Source organism: Orcinus orca, chromosome 16 (assembly GCF_937001465.1).
Source record: "Orcinus orca chromosome 16, mOrcOrc1.1, whole genome shotgun sequence".
Taxonomy (NCBI): domain Eukaryota; kingdom Metazoa; phylum Chordata; class Mammalia; order Artiodactyla; family Delphinidae; genus Orcinus; species Orcinus orca.
Genome location: NC_064574.1, coordinates 52009175 through 52028510, shown reverse-complemented (window position 1 = coordinate 52028510; position 19336 = coordinate 52009175). Strand labels below are relative to the sequence as shown.

Below are 19336 nucleotides of genomic sequence, written 5' to 3'. Positions count from 1 at the left end.
TATTATTAACTATAATCACCATACTGTACATTAGATCCCCACAACTTATTCGTCTTATAATTAAAAGCTTGTATCCTTGTACCAACCTCTCCCCATTACCCCCACTCGCCAACGGATGGGTTTTTTGACTGCTGTGTGGACCCTGGTTTGGTAATGAATTTGGGCTTGAGCTCCTTGCCAATGGGAAATGGGATACTGGTGACTCGTGGCATGCAAGGGCATCGTTATCAAGCCGCCTATCAGCTGGTTGATTATGATGAAGTGCCGACTGAAGCAAGTGCCCTGGGAGACCACTTGGCTGCTGCACTTGACTCTTATGGCAGTAAAGGTGACTACAAGGACTGTGGCATGGAAAGGAGTCTCCTGGGTGCATCCGTTTGCTTAAAGAAAGAAAATGACAAGATCAGGCCTTTAAATTTTCAGCCTAAGTCATGTTCAGAGATCCAGGGACGTTTTCTGGCAGCCGTAAAATAATCGTATAGCTGCAGGGCTGACATTGCTGAAAATCAAACACATAATCGAATGAAGTATGTTGTGGAATGACAATGTAAGTTGAGTTCATAGACTTGGGAGATCTTCCATGTGGAAGAAACGGCATTGATTATGAAGGAGTGGAGCCGAAGCCTGGGGACATCTAGGTAGGCTCAGACCTAGTTGAGAATCTTGAACCCCTGAGTCATTTGGAGCCTCCCTTGCCAGTGAAAGCAGCCTGTCCTCTGATATCTGAGAAGAGTAGCCTTCCTGTGTTTGAATATCCTATAATAATCTCACCTGGAGCATGGCAGGTGAGACACGGGATGACGGTTCTCCTCAAAGCCCACACCAGCCAGCCTTGTTACCCCCTAACACTGGTTGCCCTATAACTACAATCAGATCAGCACGCTGTAGGAGAAGGACAAAGGCCGGCCTGGGAGGAAATCATTCATATGCCAAAAGAATTGCAAATTTTGTTCATTTATGCCAGCAGAGAACTAGGGAATGTGTGTGGGAATGGACCCAAGGATGTTAGAATAAGGAGGATGGGATTTTTGCAACTGGTGACGTTATTTCTCTGGGTGCACTTCCCAGCAAGCCTGTATCTAATGTGTTATCTTGTGCAGCTGAATGTGGCTCTGCCAGTTTTCTTAGTTGGTTGGCTAAGCATGGAACTCAATGGTGGCCTATGTTTAAGGAGATTAAGATTCAAGAATGTTCCTGGCATCATGTAGAGAAAGGAATCCAAAGACTCTGTGAGACAGAAATGCTGGAACAGGTCTATCATACACGAAAAGCACGCCCACCACGCCACTGAGAGGGCCCCAGGGACATTCCCTTCAACAAGGCATTGAGAAACATTGGTGAGGGAAGCACCAGCAGCCTTGGATAGCTCTGTGGTCGCTGTTCTCTGCAGGCCACATATGATGGTGGGAGATGCTGCATTGAGATGAGGTCCCTGGTTTGAGTAGGGATGATGGGACCTCAGGTGCTTGGGAAAGCAGAAGTAAGGCCAGAGCTGGAGGAACAGAAGAGTCCCATCCATGGTTTTTAAAAATAAAAGAGAACTATGTGTATATATGACAAAGCCTCAGCGGCCACCTCCTCTTTGGGCATGTGGTAAAGGAGGCTTCTGATTTTACTCCACCATGTCCTGCAGTTTGGGAGATTTTTACCTTGAGGATGAAGGCATGGATTAAAAAGAGAGAAAACTTTATTATGGGCAAAATCTGAAAACGTGCACATCTTTATCAGAAAAGTAAACCTTGTCCAACTTCGCTATAGGGTGGCATCTAGCTAAACCCCAGGGCCACTTAATTTCCCACTAGGGTAAATAGACAGCTAGCTTCATTTCATTTTTCCTCTGGCAGAAAGTTTAAAATACTACCTCCCGTACCCCGGGTGGGACTCGAACCCACAATCCCTGGCTTAGGAGGCCAATGCCTTATCCATTAGGCCACCGGGGCTCATGAGAAACGTTTTACAACAGTCCTAAACCAGTCTTTCTGTCACTTCCCCGTGGTTCCTGCACATTACGCACAGCCTCCCGGCTCCAGCTCGGCGGGTCCTTGGTCCCCTTGACGTCCGTATTCGGCGGGTGCATCCTCTTAGAGCCCGCCGGTTCCCGAGCATCCTGGGGCTCGGGAGAGGTCGCGCACGCGCGGATGGAGCTGAGGTACGATCCTCGCTTAGGATGTAGGAAGTCCGCGGATCAAGTCCCGGAGGAGCCCTTTCCCCATCTTTTTAGGAGAATCCGAGTCCTGGGATAATTAACATCAAGAAGGCATTCGAGGGGGCAGGAGCGCGCCCGCGGCGGTGCGGACGGCCGGGCCATGGCCGAGAAGTTCGACCACCTGGAGGAGCACCTGGAGAAGTTCGTGGAGAACATCCGGCAGCTCGGCATCATCGTCAGCGACTTCCAGCCCAGCAGCCAGGCCGGGCTCAACCAGAAGCTGAATTTTATTGTTACTGGCTTACAGGATATCGATAAGTGCAGACAGCAACTTCATGATATTACTGTCCCTTTAGAAGTTTTTGAATACATAGATCAAGGTCGAAATCCCCAACTCTATAACAAAGAGTGCCTGGAGAGGGCTCTGGCTAAAAATGAACAAGTTAAAGGCAAGATTGACACAATGAAGAAATTTAAAAGCCTGTTGATTCAAGAACTTTCTAAAGTATTTCCTGAGGACATGGCTAAGTACCGGAGCATCCGGGGGGAAGACCATCCTCCTTCCTAACTCCCTCCTCCGTCTGTCTGAAGATCCTCCTAGCCCTGCACGAGTGGCCGTGACCTTCAGGCAGCCTTGACTGAGCGGCACCAACGCTGTTTCCTGGGCCCATCCTCCCGCCACCTTGTCCTCGTCGTTGGCCTCTGGGGACGGCAGGGCCTGGAGGGCGTACGGGGCTGTGCCACCAGCTGCCCCTTCTCCCTGACGTGCTCTGTTTGGTCCTCTAGCTCTCAGGGGACTGGTGATCACACAACTTTGAGTGCAATGTGTATGATTCTCCATGGCCAAATAGTCTTGGAAATATTAAATATGATAGGTAAAGTAAAAGTTTAAAAAAATTATACCTAATAGTTTTCTTTTAATATACTTTCTGTTCTTTTTTTTTCTTTCTTTTATGGTGTCAAAGAAAGCTAAACAAAAAAACAAAAGGAAAACTTGGTTTAATATAAGTACTTTAAATTCGTTTTGTATTTTATATTTTTAAGTATAGTGCATAAAGAATGTGTTCAATGGAACTGTGTTTCCATAGATTTCAGTTAGTCTAATATAATAAAGTCTTTAAGTACTTAAAAAAAAAAAAAGAAGGTGTTCGTTATGCAAAATGTGGGAGCAGAAGGGAGAGAGGCAACAGCCGGGAGCTTGGGAAAAGTGTCGGTCCCTATCTTCATCCTCCTCCCTACATTGCCCCTTAGACCAAAAGTGTTTTCTGGTTCCAAGTCTGTGCAGTTTTTAGCAGAGCCCAATGGCCTTAGGTCTTTGTCCTAAGGATGCTCCGTAATGGCTCTGTATCTGCCCGGCCAGCTCAGTTGGTAGAGCGTGAAACTAGTATCAGAGGACCCAGCGTTTACTTTCCCACCAGAAGATGGGTATTCTTTGCCATCTCTAAAGTATTTGTCTTACTGTGGCTACCAGAGGCGGGGTGGAGGGAGGCATGGGGAGAATTAGATGAAGGTAGTCAAAAGGTACAAACTTCCAGTTATAAGTAAGTACTAGAGGTGTAGTATTCAACGTGATAAAGAGAATTAACATTGCTGTACGTTATAAGAAGAGTTAATCCTAAGAGTTAAGACAGAAAATCCTATGAGTTCTCATCACAGGTTGATGAATGGTCACTAAACCTGTGATAAGCATTTCATGATGTATGTAAGTCAAATCATTATGCTGTACACCTTAAACTTATACAGTGCTGTATGTCAATTATATCTCAATAAAAGTAGGGAAAATAAAAAAAATGTTTATCTTAATTAAGTTTCTCTTTTTATTTATAAGCCCTTAGTAAACCACTGAGACATCACAAAAACGATAAAGGAGATGGTGACACTCCTCATGACTCCAAGGTCACCTGCGCCCACTGTAGGGGTACACGCTCAGCTGCCATTCCCCCAGCGTTTTCCCTGGTGGGAGGAGGTCCCATCACTTTGGTCATTCCGCTTAGCCAGAATCCCTTGGTAAGAACTCGGTTCCGCAGGTAGAGTCATTTTTTCCAGGTAAAATGATGACTCAATCCTGGGCATATTCTTTACATTTAAATTTTTAAAAAAACATTCACACTAATCATTTAAGGGTATACTCTCACTGCAAGAAATCGAAATAATCTATTAATTTCTTTTCACATTTTTTATTGTGGTAAAATATACGCTTAAGGTTAAATTTGCCATTTTAACCATTTTTAACTGTACAATTTACTGGCATCAGTTACATTTACAATATTGTGCAAGCATCATTACTATCTATTTCCAAAACTTCTTCATCACAATAATCTATTATATTTTTAAATGCCCCTGTCCACTGACCCCTTGGGGATGACCTACCCGTGCAAAAATTCAACCCCTCATCTGTCACAGTTCTCGTCGTCTGAACTATATTCATGCAGCCAGTCCCGTGTGGGCTCCCGGCACTCACGGCCGGTGGACTTCAGAGTCAGCATTCCGTCTGGATCTGAGCACTATAGGTCCTCACAGCGCCCTCGGGGCCTCCCAGGCGTCCCGAGCTACGCAGCTGCAGGTGCAGGGCTACGTCCGAGGGGTGGACATAGCCCGAGGCTCCTAGGCCCGCGTGGGGAGCAGTCTGGAGAGAGGGAAAAGTGTTTGTTTGTTTGTTTGTTTTTTACCCGGAGTAGAAAAAGCAATCTCAGCAACGACCACGAAGGGACTCGAACCCTCAATCTTCTGATCCGGAATCAGACGCCTTATCCATTAGGCCACGCGGCCTTGCCGCTGTTACTATTGCAGCTTTTCTCATAAAGCTTTCTCAGGCGCCTGTTCAATATGCCCTAATACGCATGCTCACACTGGCAAGGAGCCCCGCCCCTCGGGCTCGGTGTGAGCGGGGCTCCAAGCTGTACGACTGAGCGCTACTGAGCACAGCCCAAGTGAGGGTTCGAGCCTGGGTGAGGCTGCCCAAGCCCCTCCTGTCCCGAGAGGCTCCTGATCTCTTCTCCCACGTGCCCCCAGCCCGCAGTGGGTCAGGAGTTGCCCTCTGCTCCCCCAGCCCCTTTGCTTCCCCTATCACAGCACTGCTAAACCTGCCATGCTCTGTTCCAGTCTTATGGCCCCAGAATGGACTCTGACTGCTGTATAGGCAGAGGCCCTGTCCGTGGCCCCAGCGTGGTGTGCAGGTGGGGTGCGCGTGCTGGGAGGATGGTGTGGACCCCACGCTGCCCTTTCCCAGGACATCCAGCTCAGCCTAGCCCATGTTGGGTTTCTTAGAGCCGGAGGCTGCCCTGGCGCCTCCCCTGCTCCCCCTCCTCACCCGGTGGGCCCAGCCTCTGAAGTGCCAGGCACTCTGCATACATTATCTCACTTAGTGTCACAGCTCCCTGCGTGCAGGCGCTATTCACGTGTACAGCGATCATCATGTTTATTCCATGGCGGCTGAGCCTCCCGTGCTATCGCGCTGCTTTTAGATGAGGAAACCGAGGAGCGGATGGGGTCAGGGATGGCGTTGGTGTGTGGCCACCCACAGTCAGCATCCCCTTGGTAGCCGCGGGCTCAGTCAGGCCTGCAGGCAGAGCCAGCACCTCAACGAGCTGCGGATCTCCAGACAGGCCTTGCGGTGCTCATCACAGTCGGGACCCAGGACGTCTAGCTTGCACACCTGCTAATTGACCTGTGCCGACCACACCCAGCCTGTGCCCAGGACTGCCAGGTCCCCCAGCGCCCAGCCTGGCATCCAGCGTATTGTAAGGCCTAAAGTTTCAAGTGTTGCCTTCACATCTTTGGGTCTCATAGGCCCCGTTGGTTTCCCCTGCTCTTGTCAGCTGTACCCCCCAACCCAGCAGGGAAGGCCCCCCCATCCCGCTAGTTCCCCCACCAGCCAGATCAGCCACACTCCACCCCAGTTCCCTGCCAGCCTGTGAAATTATTCAAACTAGTACCCCACCCCGTTACTACAAAGTCCGCATCTACAACCCCTGCTGGTTCCCTGTGCTCCCCAGGGAAACACTGAGTGGCCGGAATGGCCTGAGGTGTCCTCCTCCCCCAGCTGTGAGTATATGTGGTTAATAACTGCTGTCTGTCTCACTGTCCAGGGCCGGGTGTTGTGTGTTCAACCGTCTCATACTATTGAGGGCGGGGTATCCCTCCCTCTGCAATGGGGTGAATAGGAGGTGACCAGAACACCAGGGCTGAGAAGAAGGATGAATCCAGCTCCTCTCCCCAGGAGACCCCCCACCCCCAACTCACCTCAGTCGTCAGCTCCAGGAGGTCTTCCCTGGGGTCAGCTCTGAGGACCTCCACCAGCATCTGGATAAAGTCTCAGCCCTTCTCATCCCGAAAGGCTACACAGCCCAGGCCAGGGGACCAGGGCCAGAGTGTCAGACTCAGGCCCCTGCCAGCTGCCTTCCAATCCCCAGGGGCCTATTGTTGGTGGAAGTGGGGGCAAGCACACAGGACCCCAGTAGTCAGGCAAGAGAATGGGGCAGGGAGCAGGAACTTCTCGCTTCCGGATCAAGTTGTTGCTCAATGTTTGTGCAGTGAATATACAATGGATTCAATATCGAAGAAACATTTACTGTGAACCTACTACGTGCCAGGCACTGGCCAGGGCCCTGAGGCAGACAGAACTGTCCTGCCCTCATGGAACTTACAGCCTAGAGGAAAGGATGTAGGTACAGTGCTTAGCAGAGCCAGCCTTCAATATGTGCTCACCATCGTTACTATTATCATAAATAATATACATGGAAGGAAGACGGCTTAACTGCGACGAGGCTGGTACCCCTGCACCCCAACAGCCAAGCGCCAGATGCCCCTAAAGCCACTTCAGATCTCTGGCCAGGAGGCTAGGCCCTGTGTAATGGGCTTTGTGGAGACCCATCCCCTTACCTTCAGTGGCTGCGTAGACCATCAAGATGTCTGCTTGGTTAGGGCTCCCTGGAGTGGGGCCCCCGGAGAAGCTGCCTGCAAGAGGGACCAATGCCTTTTACCCAGCGTCCTGGGACTCCACCAGCCCCAAGCGTCTCCTCCAGTCTTGCTCAAGGGCACACAGGGCAGTAGAAAGAGTGCAGAGCAGGAAAGCCAGATCAAGTTTCAAATCTCAGCCCTGCTGCTTCTTACCAGCTGTGTGACCTCGGAAAAGCTATTTCACCTTCACTTGTTTCAGGCTCAAGTAGGGGAAGAAACTCTCCATTTTCAAAGGCCTTTGCCATTTAAGGTTTTCCTTCCCATCTTCTTGGCAAAGAGAGGAAGGAGGTGGCAGCAGGATCCCAGCTCAGAGCCCTGGAAGTGCTCTCCAGACAGCTCCCCCCATCAGCCCCGCCCAAGCCCAGGCTCCCTGAGGTAGGTAGACCCACCTTGCACATCAGCATAGATGTGGAGGACATCGGCCGGGGAGGGGGTGGCTGGTGGTGCCTGCAGCCAGTGCCACAACCAGGGGAGAGTGTGCGTCCCACACCAGTGTGCGTCCCTGTGCCCTGGGGAAGGAGGGAACAGTCACGTCCTTTCACTCAGGAGACACCTGGGGGTGCTTCCAGGGCTCTAGCCCCCAGAGCTCCTGGGCAGGCTGCCAGGCTGGAAACATTCAGAACACCGAATGACAGGTGCTGAGGGTGAAGTGCTCAAGTTCATGGACATGACCCCTAGGAGAGGCTGGGAGAGGGGGTGGGGAAAGGGCAGGGCTCACTCAGGCTTCTTGGAGGAGGTGGACAGCAAGTCCTGGGAGGCTGAGGGCTGGGTGAGGAGAGCCAGGGCTGCAGGAGGCTGGCTGGAGAGAAGGACCCGGCCAAGCCTCCAGGGCGGGTTCCAGGCCCTGCTCACCCCACAGCAAGCCTGAAGCAGGAAGATCTTGGGGCAGCCCCACAGGGCCCTACAGCAGCTCAGCTCCTGCACCAGCGCCTCTGGCTGCACCTCTTACCTATCAGCACCCAGTAGCTGCCCCTGAGGCCCCCCGTGGGCCATCAGGGCCACAAGGGCACAGCTCACAGGGCCCCTGCAGGCATCCAGCCACTCCCAGAAATGGACCATCTCCTCCTGGAAAGTCTGGGGGTGGGGATGAGATCAGGCCTGGGCCACAGTCACGGCCTCCCTAGCATCTGGTGGCCCTCTCTCTGGGTGGTTTCTCTAACCCCCTGCCACACTACCTCCCACCTCCTTCCAGCCTCAGGCCCGGGGAGCAAGTCCTTTTACTTTCTTTTTTTAAAAATTAAAAAAAAAAATTTCTGGCGGTGCCGTGTGGCATATGGGATCGTAGTTCCCCGACCAGGTATCAAACCTGTGCCACCTGTATTAGCAGGCAGATTCTTAACCACTGGACCACCAGGGAAGTCCCACAAGTTCTTTTTCTAACCCTCTGGTTGCATGACCTCATTGGAAGTGACGTGGGTCCAGCCTCCTGCAGCTGGTTCTCTGGCCCCCCTGGAGAAGCTGCACCAAAAAGTTAAGAGCTGTGAGGGGAGGGCAGTGAGCTGACAGGTGTCTGGGAAGGAACCTGAGACCCTCTCAGGAAAAGCCTGAGGGTCCAGCCAGGGCCTTGAGCAGGGGAGAGGAGAAATGGCCAGTGTGGGGGGCTTCAGGGTCCCTGGAGACTGTGCTTCCAGAGTCAGGGAAGTGGGTTCTGGATGCGTGCAGCAGGGAGGATGGAGGCTAAACTTGGGGGTGCACTTCCTGCCCACGATTGGTAAGAGGCTAAGGAGAGAGTGCCCAGGGTCCTGGTGGGGGGGTGCCTTCCTCAGAGCACCACCAGAAGTTCTGGGCTTCCCCTCACCTGGGCTGTAGGGTCTGTCTTCAGGGTGGTCTCGAAGCCCAGGGCCTGGCACAGGTCCCCAGTGCCTCCACATCGGGCTGGGCCCCAGGCCGGTCCTGGGTCACGGCCAGGAGGAGGGCGGCCCTGGCCCCAGACAGGTCACACTGAGCGCTGGGGCTGGGTTTTGGCTACAGACAGGATTAAGGTGGATTCAAAGTGGTCTGAGGACCTCCCAGCTCCTCGCCTCCCTGCCTCAGGTCTCCCGAGCCTCTCTCCCAGTCGAAACTGTTGCCACAGAAAAGCAAACATGTATTAAAAAATAAAATAAACCAAGATAAATGTCAAAAAAAAGAAACTGCTGCCACATGGTTGGACCCCAGCCCTGTCCCGCTCATCTCGAGCCCCCAGAGCTCCATGTCCCCTAGGCACAGTGCCCCCCCTCAAGGAGCTCCCAAAGACTGGGCAGTAGGTAGCCCCTGAGGACTCTTCAGCTGTCCAGCAGAAGACCTGGTGGGGGTTAGGGCCGGAGGACTCCTCAGGCAGCCGCTCTGTGCGGGTGCAGTTATGGGGGAGCAGGACCCTGGCTCCAGGGAACAGCTTGGCCAGGCTCCTGGCTACCACAGTCTCTTTGGTAAGGACTAATTTGGCGCAGGTGGCGGCGTGTTAGAGACCCTAACCAGACCCTAACCCTGCCAGACACTAACCCTGACAGAATGGAGGGAGGAGGAGACAGACAAAAGAAAGGGAGGGCCCAAGGGGGGGTCTTAGTTCAGGCTGAATCACAGGATTCCCAGGACATGGATGGCCTCAGGTAGACACTGGCTGCACCATTAGCCATGCTGTTCCCCGGGGTCCAGGGATCAGCGTGCACAGAGATGGGGCGCTCCCAGAGCGGGTCAGGGCCTGTCTGGGAAGGCTCACAGGGTGGGCACCGCCTGGGGAGGCCAGGGAGAATTGTGGAGCAGAGCTGGGGCCCATTCTCACCTCCAGTGACCACCCAACTGCCCACTGAGACCTTTGGGCCTCGGGACCAGACCTGAATCATCCCCAACCCTGGACCCCAGGGACCCACAGTCTGACGAGACAGTCACTGCCAGGTAAGTGTGAACAGGGGTGGATGGGAATACAAGTGTCAACCCAGGGATTGTAAGGGGCATGGTTGACGCCTGGAAGGGTCTGTGTGAGGCTAGGTCGAGAGGGAGGGATGCCAAGCAGAGGGAGCAGCCTGGGCAAAGGCACGGAGCTGAGAATATACTGCAACGTGTGGGGGACCCTGAGTGGGTTGTGAGGACGGGCGTGGGTGGGGGTGGGAGGCGAGGCTTTGAAGCTGACACCCATTGCAGGCAACACGGCCTTATGTTGTGGAATGAATGGGTGGAGTTAATGGGTTCAGGACAACACAGCAGAGCCACAGCCCCCCGCCTGGATGCCCCTTCTGGGCCTTCACCTGGTCAGCAGCTGCAGCAGCGACCAGTGAAGACGACGGCCACAGAGCTCGCCCAGGCCAGTGAGGAACGCTCCAGGCTTGGGGGTAGCTGGGTGGGGAAGCAGCACACAGGCCTGGAGGGAGGGTCTCAGCCTTCCTGCCCACCCCCCAGACCCGCTTTGCCCTGCCCCGCAACTGGGGGTCCCTGGCCAGCCCACTCACCCCCGGGGGGAAGTGGAGAGCAGCAGGAAGACTTGGGGCAGCCCCACCAGCCTCACAGCGGCTCAGCTCCTGGACAGCTGCTGGGGCTGCCTCAGCTGCTCACTGGGGGCCACCAAGGCCAGTAGAGCACAGCCCACAGGGCCCCCGTGGGCATCCAGCTGCTCCCGGAACATAACCAGTTCCCCATGGAAACCCTAGGGCTAGAGCGAGTGCTGGGCCTGAGTCCAGGGAGGCCCCAGGTGGGACTGGGGGCGGAGGTGGGAAGAGGCAGGCGAAGGCTCACCTGGACAAAGGCCTCCCACCTCTTGCAGCTCTCAAAGCCCAGCGTCCGGAACACACCCTCCAGGACAGCGAGTGTAGAGGCTGACACCTCAGGACTGCTGAGTGACAGGGTCACCCTTGGACCCTGCCCACTGTACTTACCTTGGGGAGGCAAGGCCAGAGTCGGGCCAGGGTAGGGCTCAGCTGGGAGCCAGCTGGGCTGGGTCAGGGCGTGCCTCCGACTACCTTTCTTCCCAGGCTGTCCCGAGCATCTGCCATCTGCGAGGCCACCTGCAGGGTCCCAGACACCAGGAAAGCCATGGGGCTATGTGGGGGTTTCCTCCGAGCACAGAGTTCACCTCCCGGGCCCAGTGCCAATGCTCTTGGTCCCAACCCTTGGCCTCTCCCTGAGTCCCATCCTATCAGCTCTGTTTATGAGCTGAGCTGGACCCTGTCCCCTGCCCTGGAACCCTGCGTTCTGGGCCCTACGACCCCAGGCCCTGCTCTGTTCCCTGGCTCCAGCGGGCTGCTTCCTGGCTGGCACTAACACGCCCCCACCTGCACCAGGAGCCTGTATCCAATCCTATTCTTAGTTCCTGGCCCACCTGCTATCTGATCTCGTTACACCCCAGTGTCTCCCTTCTGAGCCAGCCACCAGCACCAAAAAAATTTGTGCACTGCTCCCGCCACCCATCACCCCTACTCACTCATTCAGGGCACCCACACGCGTGCGCGCGCGCACACACACACACACACACACACACACACACACAGCAATTGCCAGCCTGAGGGCATGGGGAGCAGTGAAGGGCATCATCCCAGAGGTAGAAACCCCGGGCTGGACTCAGCTGTCCAGTGAGACCCCGGCAGCTTCATCTGGGAAATGGGGTCTGTCCAGGATGGGTCTGTTCAGGATGAAGCCCAGGTTAAATGGGGGCGCAGAGAGGCTGGCACACACACACTGCGGGACAAAACATCTTGTCTCAGCCCGCCCTCACTGCCTCTCAGGTGGCCCCTGAAGCCACCACCTGGTGAATCAGAAAGGACTCGGTGGGGTAGAAGGTGCTGTCAGCACGTGCCTACCAGCTCCACAGGGCCCAGCCTGGGGATGGCGGGGGCGGGGGGGTCAGATGTGAAGGGCTGGGTGGGGATGGGGCATGGCCCATTTTGACTCAGCAGCACTCTCTCCCTAAGGGATTTGAGCACAGGGTCCAGCTTAGTGCTCCAGATCTTCTACGGGCAGCATGAGCCACCACCCTGACCAGTCACGGACTCTGAGCCTGGTTCCTCATTTCATCAAAGGGAGAGAGGGAGTGGCCTCGTAAAGGCCCCACTCCCAGTCAGCTCCCTCACTCTCCTGCTGAGTAGGGAGGGGTGCCACCAGCTGTCCCATCCTGAGCTGTCCTCAGACTAGGACAGGCACTAGCTGACAGGATGAAGGACCCAGGCTCATGGCAGCCCTTGGGGCCCAGGTGACCTGGAAGCCAAGAATGCGGCTCCACCTGATGACCATCCAGCATCACGTGCCACTATGACCACCAGGCCAGGAGGCCCAGGGGTACGAATTCCAGGTCCCCCCAACCCCCAGCAGCCACCTAAAGAACAAGAATAGCCTGGAGAAAGTTTTCATGTTTATTCAACCTTTCTGCTGCCCTTTGAGGCCAGCTGGGCCAGCTCCTTGGGAGGGCCTGTGGTCTGTCCCTGTGAATGCCCTTCTGCAGGGAACACAGCGCCTCAGGAGTTAGTGACAAGGTGCTGATGGAGTGCTAGTGTTAAGTACCATAAACCCCGAGACTCCAGGAGACTGGGGAGCAGCGGGGGCAGCGGGCCTCCGCTGGCCCTGTTCTTGGTCTGCACAGTTGGCCTCTGTCCCTGGAGCCAACACCACCCTCCCCAGACTGGTAGAGGGTGACTCTTGGGAACTCAGCTGGGGGCAAGCTGGCTGAGGTCAGAGGCAGGCAGCTTGCATGCTGCTGGGACAGCGCAGAGCGGTCAAGGTCTGGAAATGGGAAGGGGTGGAGGCCAGAAAGCCCCTGTGGCTGCACCCAGGACCCAGGTCCTCATGGGTGTGGGCTGACTGACCCTCCCAGAGCCCAGCAGTACCCTAAGGCTTAGCCTTCACCCCCGTGGGAAGGCACAGGATGGCAGGACAGGAGGCCCAGCTCATAGACCCAGCCGAGAAGGCTGGGAACAGAGAGCGACGGGGCCAAGCAAGGCTTAGGGGGTTCTGGGATGGAGACCCCAGACCTGCCCGAGTCCTCATACGTCCCTGTGCCCCAGCTTCTCCCCTGTGCTCACGCCACCAGCCTGGAATGTGCCAGGGCTCCAGGAAACCAGGGGGCAAGAAAAACCCCAGAGCAGTTAGGGGCATGGCCATGAGGTCACAAGGGATTCCATGCCTGGTGGGCGTTGGCCAGGTCCCCAGGTGGGCAGGGCTGATGGGTTCTGCACGTGGGGGACCCTGCAGTCCTGCCGGCAGCGGAGATGGTGGACTGGGCCGGGTGGGGACCCTGCCTGGGCTGCCCTTCCGGCCCTCACCCCACAGGCTGGGCCATCTTGGCGTGCAGGCTCTGGTGGGCGATGAGGTGGGCGCGCTGCTTGAAGCTCTTGTCGCACTCGCCGCAGCCGAAGGGCCGCTCGCCCGTGTGCACACGCCGGTGGTCCAGCAGGTAGGAGCGCAGTGAGAAGCTCTTGCCGCAGTCACTGCAGCCGAAAGGCTTCTCGCCCGTGTGGATGCGCTGGTGGTCGGCCAGGTAGGCACTGCGGCTGAAGCTCTTGCCGCACTCGGAGCAGGAGAAGGGCTTCTGGCCCGTGTGCACGCCCTGGTGGCGCACCAGGTCCGAGGAGCTGCGGAAGCTCTTGTCGCACTCCTGGCACTTGTGCGGCTTCTCGCCCGTGTGCGTGCGCTGGTGGCGCGCCAGGTCGGAGCCCCAGCGGAAGCGCTTGCCACACTGGCCGCAGCTGTGCGGCTTCTCGGCCGCCAGGTCCCGGAACTGCCGCCGGCGCGTGGGTGGCCGCCCCCGCCGCGCCCCCGCTGCCCGCCCCCGGGGCACCCCCGGCCGGGCCTCGGCCTCCTCCAGCCTCCAGGACACGGTCACATCGCCAGCAGCCTGGCCCGGGAGCGCCGTCACCACCTCCTCCAGCCGGGATCTCTCGCTGTGGCTCGTGAGTCCCAAACCTGCAAGCGGGGAGGAGGCGGCCTCTTCAGTGCCACGCGGTTCCAGGGACAGAGTTGAGGGGAGGCAGAAACGAGGCTCCCGGCCAGCGCCTGGGGCTCAGGTTCAGACAGCCCTGGGCTCCAGCAAACTCCAGCCTCAGCTTCCTCCTCCATGGAATGGGGACACGAGAAAATGACGACAGAGAAACCGTTCAGAGTAAGCAGCAAGGGGCTTGCTGGGCGTCTCCAGCAGAGGCACTTACTAACTACAGGGCTAACCAATCTACACCCCCTTCCCACACTGCGATCCAATGTCCCACCCCAAGCCCTGCCTATTCAAATGCCAAAACTGCATAGACTGAGGTCATCTATAAATGATCCCAACCCTCACCATTTGTTATCAGCAACCAAGGAACCACAGGGCTCAGCTAACATGGTTCCTCTCGCTACACAAGCTCTTGTCCTCTCAGCTCAAGAACAAATGGAAGTGGATCAGGAGGGATCTTAGCTGGTCCCACTGGGTTGCACAGATTAAATGAGATGATCCCCGAACAGTGCTTGGGAAGGCCCTGACCTGGAGAGAAACCCAGCAGCGCGGCCTCTAGTGAGCAGGTGTCTCTCCGTGCCTCTTCACTGGGCAGGCTGAGGGGGCCTCACAACCACGTTTGCACGAAGTCCCAGCTCCGTCCCTTCAGTGTCCTTCAACCTCTCTGAGTCTCAGGTCCCTCGTCTATAAACGTGCACACGCTTTCATGCGGTGGGTTGTGAGGATCCCATGAGAAAATGCCTGTACCCGTGCTCAGCACAGTCCTGGCATGTTGCCCATGCCATCACAGGCAGAGAAAAGTGAACACCAGCACAAACGAAACCTCCGGGGGCTCTTAAAGAGACGCAGGGAAAGCCCTCTTTGGAGCCAGCTAAGCCAGGACTTGGGAGGAAGACTGAGGATTCCAGCAGGGTGTGCAGGGGTGGGGCCTGACTGGGCCCACCCATTGCTGCTGGGACTCCAAGGAGGCGAGAGCCTCCAGCTCAAAAGAGCCAAGGACCCCTAGGCCCCTCGCTGTGCCCACTGCTTACCCAGGGCAATGTTCTGGGAGTTCTCCCTTTTTATGTCCCAGAAGAGATCTCTCTGAGCAGGGTCCAGGGACCCCCATTCTTCCCGGGAGAAATAGAAGGGAATGTCTCCAAATGTCACAGGTCCCTGGAATGAGGTGAGAAAACCCAGCTCAGGGCTGCCCTGCTCAGGACTCCCCAGGCAGTCATGGGCAGAGACATGAAGGGGGATGGGAAACAGGACAGGTCCAGGCCAGAAAAGGATGGATGGAAGAGGCCTTGGTGAGAAGGCAAGACCCATTACAGGGACTCATCAGCATCAGAGGGGACAAAGGAACTGGTAACTCACCCCAGAGTCAAAGCAGGTATCTGTCGTCTCTCTGGTGCTCCCCTCTTTAAGAAGAGCCGGAAGCTGGGCTGCAGGGAAAGAATGGAGCCTCAAAGAGGCCAGCCCAGGCCGGGAGTGAGATCTCGCAACTCTCCTTCACACACACACGTACACACCTTGCCTTCTCAGAACAGAAATACCCTTCTTGCTCCCTTTAGGGCAACGTCCAGGAAAGACCCAGGCCCCTGTCCAGCCACTCTGCCACCTTCAAGTTTACTCACCACCATGGCTGTGCTGCTCCCAGGGTACAGGTGGCCGGCTTTGTGTCCCTGCCTTCCGGGGAGGCCCCTGGGCCTGAGATCCCTGGACTGCAGCCTCAGGTTCCGCCCCCTCTGAGGGCACATCCTGTGCAGGAACCACAACATGCTCATCAGCACCAAGACCAGATGGGGGAGACAGAGTTTAATCCCTGGGAAGGAGACACAGGACACATCCCTCAGGAGGCTGGGTGTGGGGAAGAAGGTCAACATAGGGCCCCAGGAAAGACCAGATGAGAATGTGACACCAGGCAGTGCTATGTGCCCAGGGACACTCCCCAACCAAGCGTGAGGCAAGAACCAGCCCCCAAAGGCCAGAATCAAAGAGCCACTTAGCAAGGGGCAGTGGGGGGAGACCTTCCTGTCAAGGGCAGAACCCCACACCCCCGCCACACATTAGCATCTCCCCAGACGCTTCCAGTGTCAAGGACCCAACACCCCACAAGACAGCAGGGTTCACAGGGACAGCTCTACCTTCTCACACCCCCTTTGGTGCTCTCACTATGCACATCACTGTATCCCCAGGGCCTGGCCTAGAGCAGAACACAAATAAACGTTTGCAGAACCTGTGGAGCTAAAACCTGCCTTCCTGGAGCATGCCCACTTTGGTCCTGCTGCTGCCCTCCAAAGCCACCAAAAGAAACCAGATTCACTTGGACAGTGTCCTTCAGAAAGGCCACACATTATGACAAGCTCCTGTGGACGCTCCCTCTGGCTCTCCATGTCCTCCCCCACCCCCAACCCCCGCCCCACCCCCTGGAGGACTCATCTCTATAGAGATGGCCACCTCTCCTCAGTCCAGGTGCTATCCAGGTGCCCCTGGATGCGGGAGGGGCCCCTCACCTGTGGCCAAGCTTTCATTGGCTGCTTCTGCAGGTCCTCCACCAAGGCAACAGCTTCCTCGCCACTCCCTGGGCATCGTTCGCATACCCAGCCCTGGACGCCCACGGGCAGCACGCTCAGGAACTGCTCCAGCACCAGCAGCTCCAGGATCTGCTCCTTGGTGCGCAGCTCGGGCCGCAGCCAGCGGCAGCAGAGCTCCCAGAGCTGGCTGAAGGCCTCGTGGGGCCCACCCGCATCCCCGTAGCAGAACTGCCGAAAGCGCTGGCGGCACACCTCTGAATCCCTGCTGTCCTCTTGCTGGGCAGCGTCCTGCTCCCAGGAGGAATCTTCTACCTTCACGATCAGAAGCCCTTCTCCCTCCCCAGGGGCCTGGTCCTGAGGCTCTTGGGGGGCTGCCATTCCCCTGGCCTAAGGCTCAGGGCTGGTCAGCCTCAACCTGGGCCTTCAATCTCCCAGAGGGATCCCCAGTGGCAGCTGGGTTGGCATCTGGACAGGCACTCCTGAGGAAAGAGCAGAATAGCAGGAGGGGGGCGGTACATGAGCAATCACCAGCCTTGAGGGACATCCAGGGACTCCAGCTCCCTTTCTTCCTGGCCTTGAAGGCTATTTTAGGCTCTCCTATAAAGCCTTGCTCACATGACTCTCTCCTACCAATACAGATCCGCGGCTCCTTATCCTCAGCTCCAAAATCCAAAACTCCCAGGTTTTCACCACCTGGTCTACTGACATGAGATGAGCATATTTATAACCTCAATTTATCTCACTTAATGTAAATGTTCATAGGTTCTATGGGAGAAATATTAATGTATTTGTTCAGTTTGTAAAAATCTATCAAGTTGTACTTCTGATGTATATTTCTGTATATTATTCTTCAATTAAAAAAAATTCTTTTTAACTGGGAATTCCTGGAGGTCCAGTGGTTAGGACTCTGCGCTTTCACTGCTAGGGACCCCGGGTTCGATCCCTGGGTGGGGAACTAAGATCTCGCAAGCCGTGCAGTGCGGCCAAAAAAAATGTTTTTTTTAAACTAATGTTTTGATTACTGAGTGTTGTACCAGATTGCGCTAGCGGCGTTATTTAATATACAATATATGTATTTTTCTCAAATTTTGTATTTTTCTCAAATTTTGGCCCCTAGTGTATCAGCAAAGGGCCCACAGACACCATCCTGAGCCATTTATCCAGATACACATGAACGTGGGACAGTTATACCTTACTGCTTCTCTTCACAACAGTCCTGAAAGGTCTGTATTTTGGAATATATATATGTGTGTGTGTATATATATATATATATATATTTTTTTTTTTTTTTGGTACACGGGCCTCTCACTGTTGTGGCCTCTCCCGTTGCGGAGCACAGGCTCCGGACGCGCAGGCTCAGCGGCCATGGCTCACGGGCCCAGCCGCTCCGCGCCGTGTGGGATCTTCCCGGACTGGGGCACGAACCCGTGTCTCCTGCATCGGCAGGCGGACTCTCAACCACTGCGCCACCAGGGAAGCCCTGGAATATTTTTAATTGCTTTTTGTTTCAACAAAAAAAGTGATACAAACCATTGTAATAAAAGGGGGGGGTGTTAAACAATACAGAAATACATAAAAGAGAAACTCTTCCACACTGCAGCTGCACCCCCATTAACAGTCTGACATATGACCTCCCAAATCTTGCCCTGTTCATTTACTGGAAATATATCCATAGAAACCGGAAGAAAAGTGCTTTGTGCGTGTTTTTACATAAATCAGGTCTTACCGCAATACTATTTTGTCATTTGCTTTTCTACCCAACAATGCTGCCTCAGCCGCTCTAGGAGATTCCGTGGTATGGATATACTCGTTTCTTAATGAATATCCACCCGAGTGAGGCATTCAGGTTGTTTCCAATTCTTTACTACTACACACTAAGCACTTTATTTAGTTTATTCTGAAAGGTACGCTCTCCATGCTCATCCTCCAGTGACCGAGGAGAAGGCTCCGCTCGGACAGAGCCAGGGACTCACCAGGGTCGCTCAGTAGGACTCGGCAGTCGGGAACGCGGACCCGGCCAGAGCCCCGCGCTCGGTCCCAGCAGCCTTGCCTGAGCGGAGATGAGAGGCGGAGGGGCGGGCAGCGGGTGCCGCGCCCCAGGCTTTTCCCCTGCACCTCCCTGAGGTGCGCGCCCCCTTCGGCCTCTGCCTCGGGGCGCTGGCCCCGGCCTCCCGAAGCCCTGCGCTCGACCTCGGAGCCAGGCGGGCCGCGTCGCCTGTCCCGCCCCCCAGGACTCACACCGCCCACAGTCGCCCAGGCGTTCCCAGTTTCCGCCTCCAGGTTTCGGCGCCGGAAATTCGCGCGGGGCTCGCCGGGAAACAACACGGCGCATGCGCCGAGACAGGCACGCCAACTACTCTCCCCAGGAGGGCGTTCGCCTACTGTACCGGCCTTCTCCCTGACGGATGACCAATGAACGGTGAGAATTTCCAGGGATGGCCAATCAGAAGGCAGTGACGTCATGTGGTCAACACCCATGCCCCCAGGCTGAGGTCTGCCCCTAGATTCGCGCTTTCTCCCTCTCGCCTTGTCTTTCAGTTTTCTGTGTTCCTCTGACCCGTGAAGGGTGAAAAGGAAAAGCCAAGGCTGGCCTGCTGGGCAGAGATGTCTCTGGGCCCAGCTACGAGTGGATCGCCTGTTCCGCCGCAAGGGATGCTGGGGCGTGGACTCTTCCTTCCGTCCCCTGCTCTTTCCGCTACACAGTGGGTCGAGAGCTGAGGGGGCCGTGGTCCAGGAGCCGGAACTCAGCCTTAGGAGACTCGTTTATAGCTTTTAGGGTCCCGCACCCACCCAAATAGTCTTTAGCCGCTTCTAGCAGGGCGCGGA

At 55.7% G+C, this 19336-nt stretch overlaps 2 protein-coding genes and 2 non-coding genes across 15 annotated transcripts; 1 reads left to right on the top strand and 3 right to left on the bottom strand.

The window, feature by feature from the left end:
• Window positions 1–1867: 1867 nt before the first annotated feature.
• TRNAR-CCU (transfer RNA arginine (anticodon CCU)) lies at window positions 1868–1940 on the bottom strand. The gene has a single exon. It is a non-coding gene; the product is annotated as a tRNA-Arg (tRNA).
• A 304-nt stretch (window positions 1941–2244) lies between these two features.
• LOC101285938 (mediator of RNA polymerase II transcription subunit 10-like) lies at window positions 2245–3289 on the top strand. Its single transcript, XM_033429458.2, has one exon. It carries the CDS (start codon window positions 2307–2309, stop codon window positions 2712–2714), a length of 408 nt encoding a protein of 135 aa, XP_033285349.1. The 5' UTR covers window positions 2245–2306; the 3' UTR covers window positions 2715–3289.
• Window positions 3290–3939: 650 nt separating this feature from the next.
• On the bottom strand, window positions 3940–18835 carry ZNF213 (zinc finger protein 213). Of its 12 annotated transcripts, XM_049699013.1 has the most exons (10): window positions 18484–18826; window positions 16490–16989; window positions 15611–15734; window positions 15351–15418; window positions 15026–15149; window positions 13330–13969; window positions 10954–11082; window positions 10330–10417; window positions 7495–9167; window positions 3940–7102 (listed from the first exon to the last, which is right to left on the bottom strand). In XM_049699013.1, exons 2-7 carry the CDS (start codon window positions 16886–16888, stop codon window positions 11034–11036), a joined length of 1404 nt encoding a protein of 467 aa, XP_049554970.1. In that variant the 5' UTR covers window positions 16889–16989; window positions 18484–18826; the 3' UTR covers window positions 3940–7102; window positions 7495–9167; window positions 10330–10417; window positions 10954–11033. The 12 variants fall into 12 exon arrangements, with proteins under 12 accessions (XP_049554970.1, XP_049554971.1, XP_049554966.1 ...); XM_049699014.1 differs by having other exon boundaries at window positions 3940–4772; window positions 7028–7102; window positions 7495–11082; XM_049699009.1 differs by having other exon boundaries at window positions 7495–7614; window positions 8904–11082.
• TRNAR-CCG (transfer RNA arginine (anticodon CCG)) lies at window positions 4843–4915 on the bottom strand. Its single transcript has one exon. It is a non-coding gene; the product is annotated as a tRNA-Arg (tRNA).
• Window positions 18836–19336: the final 501 nt, after the last annotated feature.

What these genes read in the sequence shown, in the direction of transcription:
- LOC101285938 (XM_033429458.2), top strand. Translation starts at nt 2,307, where the DNA reads ATGGCCGAGAAGTTCGACCACCTGGAGGAGCACCTGGAGAAGTTCGTG.
- ZNF213 (XM_049699008.1), bottom strand. Translation starts at nt 16,888, where the DNA reads ATGGCAGCCCCCCAAGAGCCTCAGGACCAGGCCCCTGGGGAGGGAGAA. An exon ending in ATACCTGCTTTGACTCTGGG is followed by an intron (nt 15,150 to 15,350) that starts GTGAGTTACCAG and finishes ACCTCATTCCAG; the next exon opens with GGACCTGTGACATTTGGAGA. An exon ending in AAGATGGCCCAGCCTGTGGG is followed by an intron (nt 11,083 to 13,329) that starts GTGAGGGCCGGA and finishes GGGACCCTGCAG; the next exon opens with GTGGCCTCGCAGATGGCAGA.